The 22,114-nt window shown below is 36.6% G+C and overlaps 1 protein-coding gene across 1 annotated transcript; it reads left to right on the forward strand.

Moving 5' to 3' along the window:
- Positions 1–261: 261 nt before the first annotated feature.
- LOC102801686 (centromere protein P-like) lies at positions 262–18,021 on the forward strand. The gene is made up of 8 exons (XM_078013270.2): positions 262–365; positions 1,727–2,008; positions 2,979–3,033; positions 4,216–4,371; positions 5,613–5,837; positions 6,178–6,257; positions 8,798–8,889; positions 15,172–18,021. The coding sequence occupies exons 1-8, from the start codon at positions 298–300 to the stop codon at positions 15,288–15,290; spliced, it is 1,077 nt and encodes a 358-aa protein (XP_077869396.1). The 5' UTR covers positions 262–297; the 3' UTR covers positions 15,291–18,021.
- The last annotated feature ends 4,093 nt before the right edge of the window (positions 18,022–22,114 follow it).

The raw sequence follows: 22,114 nt of genomic DNA on the forward strand, positions 1-22,114 counted from the left end.
TATAGCGCGCGCATACATCAATTGGAAGAAACTGCTGATAAATAGCGCCACCCGTGGCGAATTGGAAAAATAGAAGTTTTGTTTTAGTAAACGGTATGTTACATATTGTCATAAAAATATTTAATTTGAATGCGACTGTTTCAGGTATCAGATAACAAAAAGGAATTTGATGGTATGAGTTCGTGAAAGCAAAATATAATTGAGTGCCACTTCCGCTTCAAATAGAAGTAAATATATAACGAACAAACAAACTTTATATATGGCGGATATTTTGAATTTTGTCACTTTCTTTCAGAAATGGAATCATCGTCGGCACCATCTTCTGAGTTAGATATCTTTACCAGTATAGACGAATCGATTCAACGGTAGGTGTCATATATAAAAGGATATCGCCCTTCACTGGCTGATCAGTTTGTTATCTCGAAGCGTCCTTGTTGACTTCGGTTTGACTTGTTGGTCAGGTCACAGTCCCTCTGAGGGACTGTGGTCAGGTCGAGTTGCTTTGGATCGAGTGAGTGTTGACTTGACCAATTCCCACGTTGGGGTAATGATTGGCCAGCGTACTTGTTGAGAGTTGCTTGGCTGGTCATTGGGGCTTGATGACCCAATTACTGTTGTGCATAGTAAGGGGTCAACCATTTCAAATTATCGTTGGTGGCTGGAAGAGTGTGATAGGTGCATTTTTTCGAGGTGTCTTATCTGTATACTAGTATTTTTTTTTTTTGAATGTTGCAACACCTTGCAAACATGTTTTTCTTGGTGTCTACTTTGCGAATATTTTTTTTTAGCAAATCTTCCAGCCCCATGATTTCAAATGGTCGATCCCTAACAAGGTACTATAGAACAACCTGACCTAGACTTGCTTGCAGTCTGTTGTGATTCCAATGAAAAATTCTTGAAAAATAAATATAAATTGCGCAAACAAGGGGTGAACGCGAAAGTCCTGTGACCGCGAAACCCCAATATGTTGGGATTTTGCGGCCACAGGACTTGCACGTTCACCCCTTGTTTACGCAATTTATTTTTCAAGAATTTTTCGTTGGAATGGCAACAGACTGCAAGCAATTCTAAGCCTGACCCATCTCCACATCAGAGGCAAAATATTTAAAAATTAGGTTACAAACCCCACCACTGAACGTCAATAATATTTCACAAATTGGTGTTAAGTTTAAAATTGGAGTTAGATTCTTCTTAATAGTTCATTAGAAACTGAGTCGAAACTGAAATTTTGCAAACTTGCATTTCACATTATTCTTTGAGGTTTTTTAATTATGGCCTTGCAAGACTACTAGGATACTGGGCTAAACATCACTTTGATAATACCAAGAGGTCCTTTATGCATACACTTCTGGTCGTGATGTTTTGCAAGTCACTTAGTGTTAGTCTATCAAATCACTGACTGGCAACTCAATTTCAACTGTCTTCTGGCCAGCTTTGAACAGTCTTCTCAGGTTATCAAATATTCCAATCTTTGACTCAACATACAATACAAATGCATTCATGTGTTCTTGGTGATACAATACTTGTGAAGTTTCAAGATGTTTTTTTGTCGGTGTGCTAGCGATCGCTTGCCCACTATTCACGGCCACCTTGAAAGAATGTAAACTTATACGAATGTATGCTCATTAATATTAATGGCAAGGGAACCCTTGCAATGGTCACAAGTCTTATGTTTATTTGTAATAATTTGTATACACACTAATTGTTCTGAACATTTTTCTTCTAGGTTTTCAGCTCACAGTGGATTGGATGAAGTTGATGGCTTTGACAACTCTGTTGATCAGTTTATAGACAATATTGTGAGGCCATCACAAGATGGCGCTGCACAACCAAGAACATCCTTACCAGTGCACGCAAAGAGAAGGAGAGAACTTAGTGATGACTGGAGAGCTGATTATAGTAAAAAAGTTGCAAAATTACAAGAAGAAATCTCTTTATACGAGGATGAACTTCAACATCAGGAGAATCAGGCACTGGAGTTCACTAATGAGGAAATTACCCAAGTTATGTGAGTTCACATTGAATTATTTAAGGGCTGGTCCACTGATTTTATTGGGGTGCTTAGATTATTTCATAGGATAGTATTCCATTTCTGTTTTTCACTGACACATGAAAGCATAAAAATGTCTTTTTCAAACTTATTTGAATCACTGTACTAAAACCTGAATTTATTGAAAATTAAAAATACAACTCAGAGTTTGAAAAATTCAGACAACCTAGCAATGTTGTGTTTTGTATAACTTTGCCATGGTGGTGCTTAGAGGAAGTTGATTTTGTTGAAAATTATTTCATCAAAATATATCATTTTGTTTAATAACCTTTTCATCAAATGTTGAATATACTGGGTATTGTTATTCAAGAATCCAAATACCATTCAAGTAGATATCAATTAATTAATTGATAAAACTTTCATGTGTTTATTGTCCCTGGTATAAAATAAATGATTTTCAAAGATTTTTGGGACAGCTAGTCATGTCAAAAGTTTGTTTTGTTGAAAGGGGATGGTGCTCTTGATGCTCCTGTAATATTGTTATTATTATTTACAAAGACAAATACTTGATATTTTGTTAAGTAAAAGGTTCCATCAAATAAATAAAAAACGGCAAATAAAAATAGGGCATACCCAAACTTTGTTTCCATGGAAACAATAACTTTGTGATTTTCTCATAGTGATCTTGCAGCTATTTTGAATTGAAAATTGGTCAAAATAAATACAACTTCTAAGGGTGATAATTCATAAACTACTTGTAGTTGGTGTAGACTTCATGTGATTTTTTTTTTTAAGTCAGAGGAAGTAATTTTCATAAATTTCAGACAATTCCTGTGTCAAATATGTTAGCCATGTCCACTCACTTATTACTGTGTTGAGGATTTAGTACATAAAATATGGTGACCGTGTTCATTCCAAGCTTACACCTGGAAGAAAAGATAACGTTTTTTCTGTATATAACATTAACAATACACTTTTTTTAATTCAGGAAACATTTTCGTAATGCACCAGATGCATCTGAGTTTGAGAAAGAATATTCTCAGGTATGACATTGCTCACTATCCTCAGCATTTTTTATTCAATACCATACTTTGCCCAATTTCAATATTTTTGTTCAGTTGTAGTTGCTCTTACTTTATTCTAGTTAAAATGTTATAATTAACAAATCACATTGTGAGGCATCGTTCGAATCCCACAGTTTCGCTAAAGACGGACATACAAAACCACTCTACAAACCTGTGCGTGATCGTGTTGGGAAAAGCTGTATTTCACTGCAGCTAAATTGAGTCATTTGATTGGATGTGCCAAGGAGCTGGCGCCACCAATCAGAGTTGCTGTATCTTAAATGGGATGATAGAGGAGCGCATCACAGATTAAAACAATTGCGACGTGTAGGCTTTGCACTGATCCACTCGGAGTCAAGAACAGAATATCTATATTCGTTGACATGTTTCCAAAATTTTTTATTCCAACTTTGAAAATTGTTTGTGGGCCAATGAATGAATGAGGACAATGTCTAAATATTTGTGCAAACTGTATTTTAGTAAACTGAAATATTGCCTTGCTCGATTGGTCCTTGTTGCAACACAGTCGAGGGACTCACTGTGCTTGCAACCATCACTTCATTTTCCTCAGATACAGCACTAAAGCTTTCTTATGATGATCAGTAAGCTCGTTCAGAGTAAAAACTAGCAACACGTTTATTTGATTCCGCCATTTTAATTTTACCAAGTAATGTGTAGTTTCTTTCGTGAGTTCTGATTGGGTGATGCAAATGAGCCAAAGTGAATCTTATAATTGTTTGAGGGTGTGCAATATACAGTAAATCGTGGTGAAATAAGCCAAGGGTTAATGTTGAGGCTTCGGCCAAATAAATGGTTCTTGTCTGGCGAAGATGAGTGTGAGGTTGCTTACATAAAATCTTACTAGAACAATTTGTTGTGGCTTTTTTATTCTCATCCAGCTACCCCGCGACTAAGTGCAAATCGTGACTGACTGAGACGAGACGTAGCTAGGGGTCACTGTACTTTAATAGTTAACACCAAACTTGAGTTATCATATTTTGGTGTATGGCTGACATTTTAATAATACTGGTTTATGGTCAATACAGTCATTTTGATTATTCTCGTTTTTGTGTTAATTTCATTAAATATCATAAGAAAAGACTTAAATGTTTTATTCTTAAAAAATCACTGTTCTTCAATTTTTTTATTTTAAAAATACAGTTGAAAGTTAATAGTACCATGAGTGGGATTCATTTCACTGATATCACCAGTGTATTGTTGACCCATACATCAACTTCTACAAGAAGACAACAAACATTGCAAGGAAAATGTCATGACATGTCATTCCAGGTCCAATTTGAAGTCACTGAACCCAATGTAAGTAAACAAGATGCAAGTAACAAGTTTTCTATTTTTAGCATCAAACTTTACAAAATATATCCAAATTTGAATCGATAAATCCAGAAAATGTTTTGAAATATTTTAAGGAAGTATGAACCCACAAATACCTTAAATAGTCTTAAATGAATTTTGGTTGACATTGATAAAACAGTTTATCAGCCTTGGAGCAGCTGGAATATAGAATGTCAATAAATATTTGAGAGACTGTCGTTATTTTATATCACATCATTGCTATGATTGCTTTTTCTGCATTTCTGATTATAGAATATTAATATTTTGAGCTTATTTATTGTAATTAGATAGTTGCCAAATAAGAATTCCCAGTTAATAAAATTTGACCTGCTGACCTTGCTAAAAAAAAAACTATCCCATTAAACAATATGTTGATATGTGATCATGCTGTTTTAATCAATGTTTATGAATGTAAACTATCTGTAATATGATGATTAGCAACTGACTATTGTGAAGTCTATTCTCTTCGTTCATTCAATGTCATGGTACTATGAAGCGCCCTCTGTAGTCCAACAGTGAACAAAAAAACTCCATATGTCCAGTGGTATTTAATTTCACTTTTTCATACTTATTTTTATTGTATTTTTAAACTATTTTTATTGTAATTTGTAACATGTCCATGTGGATTTAATTCAGCAGATTTCGCTTGAAATTGAAATTGAAACCAAGTGAATAATGAATTTGTTTGCACTGACTGTGGTTACTATTATTTTTGTCCTCATTGTTACCTTTCAATATTTATTGATAATTTAAATTCACACAGTTATACTGTGACTATTTCTGATGATGCATTTATTATCACTGATGCTTACTGTAAACAAAAAAGCAATCCAGCAGCAGTATTGCAATATACATGTGTATCTCATTGCTTTGCTAACAAAGTAGAAATATTGATATCAGCTTACTATTACAAACTATTGCATTTGAATTATCATCATTGCTATTTTGTTTGTGAATTATATTGCAATGCTGCTCGTTGGGTTGTTTTTTCGCTCACAATAATGTACATGTAAAATCACATTTGTCAGTTAAGGTCTTTGATGGTCTTAGCAGAAAGACAACTTAACTGTATCACTCGATTTGTGCAATGTTATGACATATTGCACATGTAATGGTGCGTGTAATGGAGTAAATATGTAAATATTATTCTAAGTATTGAGACTGAAATAAAAATATTAAAATAAATTTTTCTATTATTTATACAGAAGGCTAAGCATGTTGATGATGATGATGATGATACCGACTCTCTGCACAGAAAACTTGCTGCTGTCACCAAGTTAAAAACCAAGGTCGATGACCGAATTCAGCAGGAAATGGCAGGATTTCTCCGAAACATTGAACACAACAAAAATCTTCAGCAGTTCTTCCGAGGTTTTGTATGCTGTGCTAAGTGGAGTAAATACAGACACAAAACATTTCAGCATTACAAGGTATTACAATGAATTTGAAATATAACAACATGTCTGTGTGGTCTGAGGTCATTCTCCAACAGTTGGAGCAAACTTCCTGTGTATACCTATATGTGCTATGGCTAATTTTGGCATAATGTTGACGTAAATTGAACGTGCCATGCTCGAATATCATTTCCTGTATATAGCAGTCAATGTAACTTGGCTAATTTGGGTGTAATGTTGACGTAACTCAACCATGTCATGCAGTGCATATCAATAACCAGATGTAATGTCCATAATTGGTTACAGTGTTTGTGAAGTTGCCTGCAAAGAATGGTAGACCTAACACTACTGTTATCTTATGTATTATTCCCTACAGAAAGTTTACCCACAGATTGTACAGTTGGTAGGTGGTCCTACAGGTGATAGTTTATGCTTCCACCACCCAAAACATGCAGGGTAAGCACTGTAAACTTTCTCTATAGTATTCTGCCATTCACTAGTAATATATATTGTACAAATTAACATTGTGTGTGGTATATTTACACTATTATTTTTTCCAAGATCTCTTTACAAAATATATTTTGTCCAAATTAACATTGTGTGTGGTATATTTACACTATTCCTTTTTCCAAAATCTCCTTACAAAATATATTTTGTACAAATTAACATTGTGTGTGGTATATTTACACTATCCCCTTTTCCCAAAATCTCCTTACAAAATATATTTTGTACAAATTAACATTGTGTGTGGTATATTTACACTATTATATTTACACTATATGCTGCAGATTTTTTGCATTCTAGCACAATGAATGTTAATCCTTTCAAAGATGGCCGACTGGCAGCCATTTTTAGCTCCGCTGTCGACTTTGTCGAGCGGAGCTTATCATATGAGTGATTGTCCGTCGTCGTCCGTGTCGAAGTTTTACTTTTTTGACTTCTTCTTGAAAACTACAAGCCTGAATGCTTTTATACTTGGTGTATATGTACTTTGAGTAGACCTCTCTCAGATTTGTTCATTTCATGATCATATCTTCTCTAATTTTGGTGAATATTTTTGTCATTTTTGGTAAAAAGTGATATTTTCGACTTCTTGTTAAAAACCGCAAGTCCAATTGCTTTGATATTACATATATAGATTCTACATGTGGACCTCTCTCAGATTTGTTCATTTTGTAATGATATCTTTAATTATCTAATTTTGGTGAATATTTTTGTCATTTTAGGTAAAAAGTGATATTTTCGACTTCTTGTTAAAAACCACAATCATTTATGGTGAAAAATGATATTTTTGAATTCTTGTTGAAAACAGCAAATCCCATTGCATTGAGACTATGCATATAGTTCATTTTCTAATGATAACTTCTGTTCTTTAATTGAAATGTGCATTGCTAACAGCAGAGCTATCTCAGCCGAGAGGCTGCTTGTTTTTAAATGCACTAAAATTTGGACATGCTCAGGTTGACTTGTTGTGATGATTCAATATATTGGGTGCCTGATATATGTCCTGTCTCATTTCTTTTTTTCATTTTGGCCATTTTTGTGCATATTTTATTTTTCAGACGTGCTTTGACCAATTTGCTTCAAAATTGATGATTAATGTACAAGCAGAGGGGGCTGTGAAATTCTCAATGGCCATTTTCATGTTAAAAGATTATGTTCCTTGCCAAATAATTGAAACATAATCTTTAAATAAACTGTTGCCTGATTTTTGTAAAACTCAATCAAGCACTTCTGTTATTTAGAACTGAAACTTGCCGGTAGTTATACGTTGACACTTTTTTTAAAACTTGGCCTATACATTGAACATATTGATGTAGGACATTTTTTTTACAGATCAGATTTAAAATGGTTAACTGGTGGCCATTTTCTTCACACACACATCATGTCTTATATATGCATATTCATTTGTTTTGCAGTCAAATTCAAGCATTTCTGTTTTTATAGAACTGGAAGTTGGTTGTGCATGTACAGATTTTATAATGAGACCTTGATGCATCACCATTTTGTTTTGCAGACTGTATATAAAAATGGTGTACTGGTCGCCATTCTGTTTTTTAATGAATGACGTTTCAGAGCCTTAGCTCAGACATTCCCAGACCTTCACATTCAAGTTTCACAAATACATCTCGGGATACTAATATGCATGTTTGTTTGTTTCACTATCCAGTTCATTGGCATACTACCATCAATTACCATGCTAAAAATACCATAAAAATAACATTTCTAAAATAGTGAAATGAAATCTCAGCCTGCATTTGTGGATTTCATTCATTCTTGGTCAGAACAAGTTTCACACTTGTAATTGAAATTGTGCTCATGCGTGTATCAAAAAAATACCGGACGAATGTAGCTCCCTATTTTCTTTGTGATTTAATATCCAGGGTAGCAATGACTTGTATTTTTTTCATACTGTCCAAAAATTATAAAGGTATAATCAAAGTAAAAATTTTCAGAGCAATGATTAATTGATACATGATAATAGTTTTCTTGATGTATTGTTTTGAATTTACTTTATTTGTGTGATACAGACATTAAAGTGTGACCTCATCTTTGATGTGTTCATAACTAGCAATTGGCTTTGTATCTGATCTAATGTTGAAATCAACAACTCTGATTAACTATGAGTTAATATCAGGAATACATAATACATGTATGTCTAAATTTTGGCATTTATTTCAAGTAATTTACATGCATTTCAATGGGAGCTTCAATTCAAGTGTGAGACCTATATAGCATACTTTTGTGAATATGATTCAAATTGGCTGACTGGTGGCCATTTTGTTTTCAAAAATACTGTTCTGCCATACCTGTTCTGAAATTCGAGGGCCAATTTCATTCAAACTTTTACAAACTCCATCAGGCCACTGGCCATTGTCATTTTCACAATTCTGCCATTAACCAACTGGATGTAATGTACCTTCTGTATACAGCATTTCATTTCAGCTTTGCTTTGTTTATTGTGTCATGTCAGTGATTTGTTTTTTTTGTTGCAGGCCAATTTTTACAATTAATTGGAAGATGGTATTGACATCTAATTATAAATTAGTACCAAATATTGATTGTTTTATTAAAGTACCTGACAATTGTAAGTATCAAGTTTTATTCATATAATATTCTTATTATTGAAATAAGTGCTACCGCGCCGCGATAGTTAAGTTTGTATTGACATTACAATGTTAAGTGACTGTTGTGCATGTCATTCACGTTGCTTGTGAATGTTCTCCAAGTAACTGAAATACAAGCGATGAGCTTACTATTGTGTTGATATCCTTTTTCTCAAGCTACCACTGCATGTACTCAATTTTTTGACATTTTGGGTTATCATTATTGAAATAAAGAACTCTGCACTACTGATTATTGCGTGGCAACAGGGTTCAAATGTGAGTGCTTGCTCAAATAATGAGATTGACTGTGTCTCATATCTTATTGTGTACTTTCCCTTGCCCTATTGGGCAGTGCAACATTATTTATTTTCTGAATAAAGCTGACTTGAAGTTTATTTTGATAAGGGTCATAATCACATCAGTGGTTGTAAAAGAAAATGGAAGGCTACTAACATTCATAGATATGTTTAATTAGCATATGATTCATTTAGCATAAATCGGTAAAATCACATTTTTCTCAGGTATTTTAACATAGTTGTCATTACTTTCTAATTCTTATAACCGTTAACATATGAATTATTTAACAGCTTTGGAATTTTGTAGAAATATTCAGAAAATCATAAAAATTCATTCAGTGATTATCTATTTTCTACTGACAAAATATATAGTGAATGTCAATAAAAAGCTGTATTAAAGACTGATTAAATCAATTTACTTGACATTAATTGACCTTATTTGGATGACACTACATGAACGTCAATGACAATAAATATGTTTTGTAGATTATGGAATAATCGATTAAGGTTATTATGAGATAATCTGTCGTAGGTAGAGACTATGGTTGTTTTTAATCTGTGATCATCAGTTTATGGTTGATAGTGTAAATGCATCATGCCCATTCCAACTACATCTCTGCAGCTCCATTTAGCCTTACTAAAACAGACTATGTCAGCCAAGTAGTGGCCTATCAGGCTGGCTGCTGAATCTGCTAAACTTGAATGGATTTGCATACAGATGCAGAAAGAGGCATGTACATCGCCATCACAGGTCACAGATTTAATGGAACCAGGGTCTTTAACTTCTATTTACATCACATTTCCATCAGATTGATTAGGAGAATAAGTACCTCTATAAAGTTAACTTCAGCATCTACCGAAGCATCTGTGGTTGTGATCAATTCCAATAAACTTATAGTACCGTAAAATCTGTATTAGAAACCTCATCCCTAATAGAAGCCGTTCCCATTCTTTTTGAACAATTGAGACCCACAAATTCATCTTTCCCATATGTGTGTAGACGCTTTAATAGAAGCCCCATCTCCTCTGTTGCATTGTATCATTTTAATAGAAGCCTCAGCTTTTAATACAGATTTTGCAGTACTTATTATTAAGAAAAGTAAATAAAACTTAGGGGGGAAAAGTGCAGAATTAATTGAGAAAAAAACCTTGAACCAATCTTTTTATATTAAACAGAACTTATCAAGTCGTCACCCTATCCCAGACCCAGACAAAAGGTTGTCTTGGGTCAGGTATTGGCCTCAAAATTGACCTGATGATGACATGTTATGTGGCTGATACAATTTGATAAGACTACCAGCTGACCTACAATGTGTGATAATTATTACATGATCATGAAATGAGATACTCAACTCAAACTCAAAGGACAATTTCGAGATTTGTTTCTGCTGCAACTACAACTGACAAAACACTGAAAAGTTATTCAATGTGTATTTAATCAATGTTGATAGAATGCATGATTACTGATGTTACATGTAATGTAAACACATGCTTGACCAGGGTAGCATGTCCAGAGTAGCACATCTTACAGTGTGAGTCAATATATTTTGATTATCTGGAACACTATGACACAGACATTAAAGAAGTTTGTATTTACCGTGTATCTCAATTTTAGATATATAATTTAATTATATATCTAAAATAGTTTCATTTGCAGTTTGCCAGCATTGAATGGCCATTTGTGGTTTGTTATATAGCCTCACTGCCAGTATTTAATGGCCATTGGTGGTTTGTTATGTAGCCTCACATGCCAGCATTGAATGGCCATTGGTGGTTTGTTATGTAGCCTCACATGCCAGCATTGAATGGCCATTGGTGGTTTGTTATGTAGCCTCACATGCCAGCATTGAATGGCCATTGGTGGTTTGTTATGTAGCCTCACTTGCCAGCATTGAATGGCCATTGGTGGTTTGTTATGTAGCCTCACCTGCCAGTATTGAATGGCCATTGGTGGTTTGTTATGTAGCCTCACCTACCAGCATTGAATGACCATTGGTAGTTTTTATGTAGCCTCACCTGCCAGCATTGAATGGCCATTGGTGGTTTATTATGTAGCCTCACCTGCCAGCATTGAATGGCCATTGGTGGTTTGTTATGTAGCCTCACCTGCCAGCATTGAATGGCCATTGGTGGTTTGTTATGTAGCCTCACCTGCCAGTATTGAATGGCCATTGGTGGTTTGTTATGTAGCCTCACATGCCAGCATTGAATGGCCATTGGTGGTTTGTTATGTAGCCTCATCTGCCAGTATTGAATGGCCATTGGTGGTTTGTTATGCAGCCTCACATGCCAGCATTGAATGGCCATTGGTGGTTTGTTATGTAGCCTCACATGCCAGCATTGAATGGCCATTGGTAGTTTGTTATGTAGCCTCACCTGCCAGTATTGAATGGCCATTGGTGGTTTGTTATGTAGCCTCACATGCCAGCATTGAATGGCCATTGGTGGTTTGTTATGTAGCCTCACCTGCCAGCATTGAATGGCCATTGGTGGTTTGTTATGTAGCCTCACCTACCAGCATTGAATGGCCATTGGTGGTTTGTTATGTAGCCTCACATGCCAGCATTGAATGGCCATTGGTAGTTTGTTATGTAGCCTCACCTGCCAGCATTGAATGGCCATTGGTGGTTTGTTATGCAGCCTCACATGCCAGCATTGAATGGTCATTTTTGGTTTGTTATGTAGCCTCACATGCCAGCATTGAATGGCCATTGGTGGTTTGTTATGTAGCCTCACCTGCCAGCATTGAATGGCCATTGGTGGTTTGTTATGTAGCCTCACCTGCCAGCATTGAATGGCCATTGGTGGTTTGTTATGTAGCCTCACCTGCCAGCATTGAATGGCCATTGGTGGTTTGTTGTGTAGCCTCACATGCCAGCATTGAATGGCCATTGGTGGTTTGTTATGTAGCCTCACATGCCAGCATTGAAAGGCCATTGGTAGTTTGTTATGTAGCCTCACCTGCCAGCATTGAATGGCCATTGGTGGTTTGTTATGTAGCCTCACATGCCAGCATTGAATGGCCATTGGTGGTTTGTTATGTAGCCGCACATGCCAGCATTGAATGGCCATTGGTAGTTTGTTATGTAGCCTCACCTGCCAGCATTGAATGACCATTGGTGGTTTGTTATGTAGCCTCACATGCCAGCATTGAATGGCCACTGGTGGTTTGTTATGTAGCCTCACATGCCAGCATTGAATGGCCATTGGTGGTTTGTTATGTAGCCTCACCTGCCAGCATTGAATGGCCATTGGTGGTTTGTTATGTAGCCTCACATGCCAGCATTGAATGGCCATTGGTAGTTTGTTATGTAGCCTCACCTGCCAGCATTGAATGGCCATTGGTGGTTTGTTATGTAGCCTCACATGCCAGCATTGAATGGCCATTGGTGGTTTGTTATGTAGCCGCACATGCCAGCATTGAATGGCCATTGGTAGTTTGTTATGTAGCCTCACATGCCAGCATTGAATGGCCATTGGTGGTTTGTTATGTAGCCTCACATGCCAGCATTGAATGGCCATTGGTGGTTTGTTATGTAGCCTCACATGCCAGCATTGAATGGCCATTGGTGGTTTGTTGTGTAGCCTCACCTGCCAGCATTGAATGGCCATTGGTAGTTTGTTATGTAGCCTCACCTATCAGCATTGAATGGCCATTGGTGGTTTGTTATGTAGCCTCACCTGCCAGCATTGAATGGCCATTGGTGGTTTGTTGTGTAGCCTCACCTGCCAGCATTGAATGACCATTGGTGGTTTGTTATGTAGCCCCACCTGCCAGTATTGAATGGCCATTGGTAGTTTGTTATGCAGCCTCACATGCCAGCATTGAATGGCCATTGGTGGTTTGTTATGTAGCCTCACATGCCAGCATTGAATGGCCATTGGTGGTTTGTTATGTAGCCTCACCTGCCAGCATTGAATGGCCATTGGTGGTTTGTTATGTAGCCTCACATGCCAGCATTGAATGGCCATTGGTAGTTTGTTATGTAGCCTCACATGCCAGCATTGAATGGCCATTGGTGGTTTGTTATGTAGCCTCACATGCCAGCATTGAATGGCCATTGGTGGTTTGTTGTGTAGCCTCACCTGCCAGCATTGAATGACCATTGGTGGTTTGTTATGCAGCCTCACATGCCAGCATTGAATGGCCATTGGTGGTTTGTTATGTAGCCTCACCTGCCAGCATTGAATGGCCATTGGTGGTTTGTTATGTAGCCTCACATGCCAGCATTGAATGGCCATTGGTGGTTTGTTATGTAGCCTCACCTGCCAGCATTGAATGGCCATTGGTGGTTTGTTATGTAGCCTCACCTGCCAGCATTGAATGGCCATTGGTGGTTTGTTATGTAGCCTCACATGCCAGCATTGAATGGCCATTGGTGGTTTGTTATGTAGCCTCACCTGCCAGCATTGAATGGCCATTGGTGGTTTGTTATGTAGCCTCACCTGCCAGCATTGAATGGCCATTGGTGGTTTGTTATGTAGCCTCACATGCCAGCATTGAATGGCCATTGGTGGTTTGTTATGTAGCCTCACCTGCCAGCATTGAATGGCCATTGGTGGTTTGTTATGTAGCCTCACATGCCAGCATTGAATGGCCATTGGTGGTTTGTTGTGTAGCCTCACCTGCCAGCATTGAATGGCCATTGGTAGTTTGTTATGTAGCCTCACCTATCAGCATTGAATGGCCATTGGTGGTTTGTTATGTAGCCTCACCTGCCAGCATTGAATGGCCATTGGTGGTTTGTTGTGTAGCCTCACCTGCCAGCATTGAATGACCATTGGTGGTTTGTTATGTAGCCCCACCTGCCAGTATTGAATGGCCATTGGTAGTTTGTTATGCAGCCTCACATGCCAGCATTGAATGGCCATTGGTGGTTTGTTATGTAGCCTCACATGCCAGCATTGAATGGCCATTGGTGGTTTGTTATGTAGCCTCACCTGCCAGCATTGAATGGCCATTGGTGGTTTGTTATGTAGCCTCACATGCCAGCATTGAATGGCCATTGGTAGTTTGTTATGTAGCCTCACATGCCAGCATTGAATGGCCATTGGTGGTTTGTTATGTAGCCTCACATGCCAGCATTGAATGGCCATTGGTGGTTTGTTGTGTAGCCTCACCTGCCAGCATTGAATGGCCATTGGTGGTTTGTTATGCAGCCTCACATGCCAGCATTGAATGGCCATTGGTGGTTTGTTATGTAGCCTCACCTGCCAGCATTGAATGGCCATTGGTGGTTTGTTATGTAGCCTCACATGCCAGCATTGAATGGCCATTGGTGGTTTGTTATGTAGCCTCACCTGCCAGCATTGAATGGCCATTGGTGGTTTGTTATGTAGCCTCACATGCCAGCATTGAATGGCCATTGGTGGTTTGTTGTGTAGCCTCACCTGCCAGCATTGAATGACCATTGGTGGTTTGTTATGCAGCCTCACATGCCAGCATTGAATGGCCATTGGTGGTTTGTTATGTAGCCTCACCTGCCAGCATTGAATGGCCATTGGTGGTTTGTTATGTAGCCTCACATGCCAGCATTGAATGGCCATTGGTGGTTTGTTATGTAGCCTCACCTGCCAGCATTGAATGGCCATTGGTGGTTTGTTATGTAGCCTCACCTGCCAGCATTGAATGGCCATTGGTGGTTTGTTATGTAGCCTCACATGCCAGCATTGAATGGCCATTGGTGGTTTGTTATGTAGCCTCACCTGCCAGCATTGAATGGCCATTGGTGGTTTGTTATGTAGCCTCACCTGCCAGCATTGAATGGCCATTGGTGGTTTGTTATGTAGCCTCACATGCCAGCATTGAATGGCCATTGGTGGTTTGTTATGTAGCCTCACCTGCCAGCATTACCGGATAAATGGCATACGATGATACAAGAAGGGTTTCATTGTGAGTACTGTCAGTGATTTTCTATTTTTACATGAATAATATATTTAATGTATTGATATTTCTTTTTTTTTCAGTGATTCAGATAGATGAGAAAAATACGTTAAAAAATGTTGGTGTTAAGTTTCGACAAATGGTAAAAGTTCTTGGTGTGGACAGAGCTATTGATACCATGATAAGAACAACATGTACATAATGAGTGTGATGTAACAAAAGTTTGAAATTATTTATTATTTGATGTAGATATATAAACATGTGTATCTACAACTGTCCTGGGCCATTTTAATTTTTAATCCGGGAAACCAAGTTGCAACGCTGCCAGGCATTTGTTAGTACCCTCATCCTGTATTTTAGTGCCCCATACACCATATTTGCTCTATTAGAAGCACATATGTTTACGTAAATGACGGGTTAATTTAAGGTCAAAGTAGGACTTGTCAATTATTTAGTATACAGTGAATGCAATTTTTGCTTTAAGTGCGCTTCTATTGGAGATGTACATCTAATAAAGCAAATATGGTAATATCATAGTACTTCATATTACAGCATCTTCATACATTATTACATCACCCACATACATTATTACATCACCCTCATACATTATCACATCGCCCTCATATATTATCACATCACCCTCATACGTTATCACATCACCCTCATACGTTATCACATCACCCTCGTACGTTATCACAGCACCCTCGTACATTATCACAGCACCCTCGTACATTATCACAGCACCCTCGTACATTATCACAACATCCTCATGCATTATCACATCACCCTCATGCATTATCACATCACCCTCATATATTATCACAGCACCCTCATACATTATCACATCACCCTCATACATTATCACATCACCCTCATACATTATCACATCACCCTCATACATTATCACAGCACCCTCGTACATTATCACATCACCCTCATACGTTATCACAGCACCCTCGTACGTTATCACAGCACCCTCGTACGTTATCACAGCACCCTCGTACGTTATCACAGCACCCTCGTACGTTATCACATCACCCTCATACATTATGACATCACCCTCATACGTTATCACAGCACCCTCGTACATTATCACATCATCCTCATACATTATGACATCACCCTCATACATTATCACAGCACCCTCGTACATTATCACATCACCCTCGTACATTATCACAGCACCCTCATACATTATCACATCACCCTCATACATTATGACATCACCCTCATACATTATCACATCACCCTCATATATCATTACAGTGTCCTATATCTGCCTAAAACTATATATTTCGGCTGACCTGGATTGTATCTACCGGTATGTCCATCAAACCATTTAACATATATGGTAGCTTAGTAACCAGAGAACTGTTGTAACTTAAAAATAAAACAATTGCCTGGTTATTTTTTTTTATTTTAATATGTGGTTTGAATTTTACAAATGCCAGATTTTCTAATCAACTCAGTAAAGGAAGTCTTACCTTATCATGATATCCTCAAAACATTGCTTGCATACCATTTTCCTCTTAATGAGATTGCTTTCTGGACATGGAATGTGAGTTTTTTAGTGAAACGAGACTGCAAAAGAATTTCAACGATTGATACTTTTTGCGTGATGTTTTTAATATTTTAAATATTCTGTAAATATTAGTAGCATATCATGGTGATTGTTTGAATTGCTGTAAAATTAAGACACTGTCATACATATGTATTTTTGTACACGCTTTTTCAACTGCCTGTAAGTTTTTGTAATGAAGTGAAAATTTATTTACTTTTCAATAATTTTGGTGCATGGCTGTCAATGTATAGATTCAGTTATTTGTTTTCTATTGGAAATCCTGATGGAACAGAAATTGTGGATATTTTCATTAGCTGTCACAGACTTATTTCATTTTTAACAGATGGCCACATCCTTGCCAGAATCCTTGAAGTAGGTTTTCATTTCAGATGTCCGAATTACAATCAATCTGATTCTTTCTATTTACATCTGACTGTAAGAATTCAATGCATGTTTCTACATATATGCATACTGACTTGTGTCACACAGGTTATCTTTGAGTGATGCTATAAATATTCAGTCTCTTCAGAATGCCAAAAGTTTGATGCACACTTTCATGTAATTTTCTAGAATTAATTTTGGACCATATTTACATATTAGTCTTGGTCAACTTTCTTTTTAAAAATATTCATATAAAAGTTTGCAGCTTTATTTAAGTTGACTTTCTATTTTTTTGAAACGAAATAAATTGTTTCATATATAATTTATATGCAAATTGGGCTCTGTACCCAAGTGTATTTCTTGGGAGAATACAGATAATATACAAAACATTTGTTAATTATTTCAAAGCTGATTTGCATATATGTTAATTGGTTTGCTATTATTTTCAAATTTATAGTTAAGTGGCCACTTCACTGTCAACTATCTCTGTCTGGCTATGTGTTTATCTTAAAAATGTGATCAATGATCATGGGGTCAACGACCTTCATTGATGCCTTGATTTATGCTGCCATATTACTCTGTCATGCCACCATGGTGGTAATATCTGAGAGTAGCTCTGTGTTTTTACAGGTGTGTTCCCTCTCACAACACATGGTGCATTTATTAAATAACTAAGTGAAATATCAGGTGTAATTAGGAAATACACAGCTGTCAAAACATCCACACCTTGTTACCTGGGAAATGACTGTTGCTTGGCGACTATAATTGACATTCAAGAAGAGTCTTTATGTCTGCCATTTATCTTATAGGATGTTGTAAATGTTTTATGTATTTTTAACTTACATACAAGAAACAGACAAGTTTTGTCGAGACTGCTTTTATCATATACTGCCAGAGTGAGTTTTGTATTATAGAACTGATTTTGTCATCTTTTGATGGAATTTGTAAATAAATATTTAAAGATTTTTTTTAAAAGCAAAATAAAAGAAAATTGTCAATTCATATTACCAATAGTTGAGCAAATAGCAATGACATTACAGTATCTTTCAGCAACGTATAGAACTATGAATATATTGCAATTTAGGTAAAATAGGTACACACGGACACAAATGCCAAGGTAGCTTATTGACTGGATATTTTTAGAAAGGAGCAGGAAAGACTTTTACAAACAGGCAACACTCTTTACTCCACTTGAGCACCACAGATGTTACTCAGACTTGTGTTCAGTATGGGCCCCATGCAGAGATTGCGTGAACACTTTTAAGGAGCTAATTCCAATGAGAAAATTCAGAAGAGTGGACAATATATTCTCTTTATCACAGATGGGATTATTTCTTTTTTCGAAATTAGTAGTACCTTCTCTAATATTTGGGGTCCGGAAAACAGAATAAGGGGTTAATGTAGTCCCTTGCCCTATTTAATTTGTACATGTGTGTAAAACGTATAGTTTATCCGAAATTCCAACAGACGTTGCGCAACCACTGTAGCGTTTTAAAGCAACGTGTTATATTTCTAGATTGAATACAAATACAATAGGAAACAAAAACTGATTAACTACGAGTATGTTAACTCGATAAATAACAATGTCCCATGATTCCATGGTGCAATCCTGATGAGCAGATATTTCAAAAATATCAATTCAAGTCGTTCAGTTATCAATCTTTAACTAGCAAATATCGTCTGATATTGTCCATTAAACCATGCATTATATCAGAGAGACTAATAATATCTGGGTCACAAGAATCTGATTTGTACCAATTATGGATGTTGTTATGGGTTTTAATTTCTGTAGATGTGCAACAATGCCCGTGTTAGCACAGAGCTGTCTGCCATCTGTGCAGACAAGACATTCATCACATCGGCATTCTTGTACAATGTTTTAAGGTTAAAAGTGATAAATGTGTTTGTTAGAAAAACTTTAGCGTTATTGAATCAGTCGTGGATCAGCTACGTTGGGTGATATCACATAATTAGTCGTTATAACATACACATTAATATCAGGATTATTGCCTAATTGTTTATTTTACTTTTCACAAGAATGTTAATTGTATACCAGTGATGGATGTGTTTCCCAAGGTTAATATGACATTGATTTATTAGTTTTTTGGGGGATTTGTCCTATAGAAGTGGTGGATGCAAACTCGTTGGTAAAGTTTTAAGTCAAATGTCATTAGGTTGATCCTGGAACCATGTTTGAGTCATGTTAGCAGATATTTACTGAGACACATGTTGTGGTGCTGTTCCAACGATGTCACATGTCGTAGTGGTGTCCCGGTGACAATCATATGCTTTAATGGTGTCGTCATATGTTGTCGTGGTGATATCACATGTTGCAGCGGTATCCCGGTGAAGCATACATTGTAGTGATGTGCTGGTGACGTCATATGTTGTAGTTGTGTCTTGCTGGCATAATATAGTGGAGTCCTGGTTATGTCTGGTGATATCATAAGTTGTCTTGGTAACGTCACATGTCGTCTTGGTGACGCCATATGTTTCAGTGCTGTTCTGATGATGTCACAAGTTGTAGTGATGTCCTGGTGACAACGTATGTTGTCCTAATGATGTCGCATGTTATAGTGTCCAGGTGACGTCACATGTGGTGGCGTCCCAGTTGTTTCACATGTAGTTATGCAGTGACGTCAAATTTTGCATTAATGACGTCTTATGATGTGGTGTCCTGGTGACGTCACGTGGTTTAGTGACGTTCCGGTCACGTCAACTGTAGTGGTGTCCTGGTGAAATCACATCACATGATGTAGTGATATCCTGGTTACGTCACATGTGGAAGTGGTGTGCTAGTGACGTCATATGTTGTAGTGATGTCCTGGTTACGTCAAATGTGGTATTCTGATGATATCATATGTTGCAGTGGTGTTTTCGTAGCGTCATATGTTTGTATCCTCATGACGTCGTGGTGTCCTGGTGAAATCACATGATATAGTGATCTTATAGTGACGTCACATTTAATGACTGATAAGCAGCGAATGATGACATTGAATAATGAAAGTGTAGTGTCCCGTTGATCACACATGTATGTCATCCTGAAACAATACCATAGCAACCACCATGTAAAATGTGCATACAATGTTTGGTTTAAATCAGCAATATTCTTGAACAATGTTCTTATTTAGATCTTGAAGTTCAAGTTAAATTTTACCGTATCTTATTATGTATGCAGGGATTCCCACTTCGGTTATGGTGTCTGTTAATGATAACTAAGTGGTAACTATGACGATGAACATATAAACAATAGGCCCAATTTAAATAATAACGAAGATCAAACTGAGTTTAGGTTTTTTTACACATTTTCCTGCCTTTTAGTTTAACATTTAACTTCTGTTGTGTTTACGCGATTTATTATCACTATTGTTTCAGCGATCTAGTTTCATTTAGCTGTGACTTAACGTTTTTTTTTTTGTTTTTTTTTTTTTTCATTTTTGTGTTTTGTACATTATATTATATTATAAAGTACCTCTTTGTAGGTACGCAACGTCGATATTAAATTTTATACAGACAAAAAGAGTTGTCTCTTTATCAAACCTATTTCATACACTTGAAGTTCATGTATCCACATGGTGCACGTACTTTGTAATCGAACTGTCACTAGTTATACTTTCAATTATTATGTATTTAATTTATATAATTGAAATTATTATTACTAAGCCAATGCCAAACTAAAATACGAAGCTCCACGATGGCAGTTTTAAAAGAGTGTTAGTAACATGTGTTCCGAATTTTTCGGATTACACAGTGACCAATAAATTAGATTCAGTGCAAAAGTGTATGGCAACATTTACATCGCGTGCCGTCAATAGAAGGTAACATACAGTATATGTTTCTGTGTAGGATTTACATATTGCATTATTATACTACTGATTTTGTACACTTGCTTTCATAAAGTTCTGCAACTAATACTATTTCCGTTTTTGTTTGTTTGTTTGTTGAATAATATACATGTAGTGTTATTTTATAGTTAATTCTAAGGGAAATGTGTTGGATCATTGATATAAATCCGCTGGTTTCTGTCACTCTATTTAGCAGTGACTTATACAATCACATATCTTTTTAATAAATAAGTACTACTACTACTATACGTCAATGATTTACGAATAAATATATACAAATAATTGAAAACTTACACTATATTCTCCAATTTTGAAGATCAAATACAAGAGAGAATTTTCGATGATTTGAATTCTACCGCCGAGGTAGTCACGTATCAACATTTAGTCGCCCGATCCAGTATCCAACTGTACGTCCAGAAATAACTGTATAAGGTCAACAGTTGTACAAGTCTGTTACTTACGTCTCGTTATCACCACCCCATATGGCTTCTATTAATAAACATACCAGTAGTCTTCCCGTGTCACGTGCCCCCCGTGGAGCCACCAACAGGGCGTGACGTAATATTATGCTTGCTATTGTATCACTTTCTTTGAAGTTGCATTGAGTGATTACAAATATGAAAATTATGTTTGATTCGGTGATTAGATAACAGCTTTAGTTATTATTATTATTATTATTATTATTATTATTATTATTATTATTATTATTATTATTATTATTATAAAAACAAATAACGCACCGGTTTTAGTCTTGTCCGCTGCTACGTCCGATACGTCTGTATGTATCAAACACGTGATTTGTTTACAAAGTATTACGCAACCATTAAGGTAGCGAGAAGGGTTTGATGACGTTTTTGAATAAAGCATTCTCTGTCTGTTGTTTCATTCAGAACCGTAATTTAGCGTATTTGATTCAATAGCCTAAGTATAGAGGGACAAGTTTGCACAAACTGGACAGTCATTGTTTACCACGTGACATCAAAAATGGCGAACCTTGGAAAAATGACTGCACACTGCGGAATTTCCGGCTGAAATTTACGTCATGCATTGTCCGTAATCAAGTCCATTGATATATGTCCCCGGTAATCAAAAAAAATATTTTTCCGATTTCTACGTAGGTTTGTTTTTTGTCCCCTAATTGGTTATATCACAGTCTGTGGTTATATGTTGCATTTAGTCACCACATAGCCATGTGTGTTCCTGAATAATCAACAGCAAACATCGCATTGTTATACAAAA

This window comes from Saccoglossus kowalevskii, chromosome 3 (genome assembly GCF_978046115.1).
Source record: "Saccoglossus kowalevskii chromosome 3, keSacKowa6.1, whole genome shotgun sequence".
In the NCBI taxonomy this organism is placed as follows: Eukaryota; Metazoa; Hemichordata; class Enteropneusta; family Harrimaniidae; genus Saccoglossus; species Saccoglossus kowalevskii.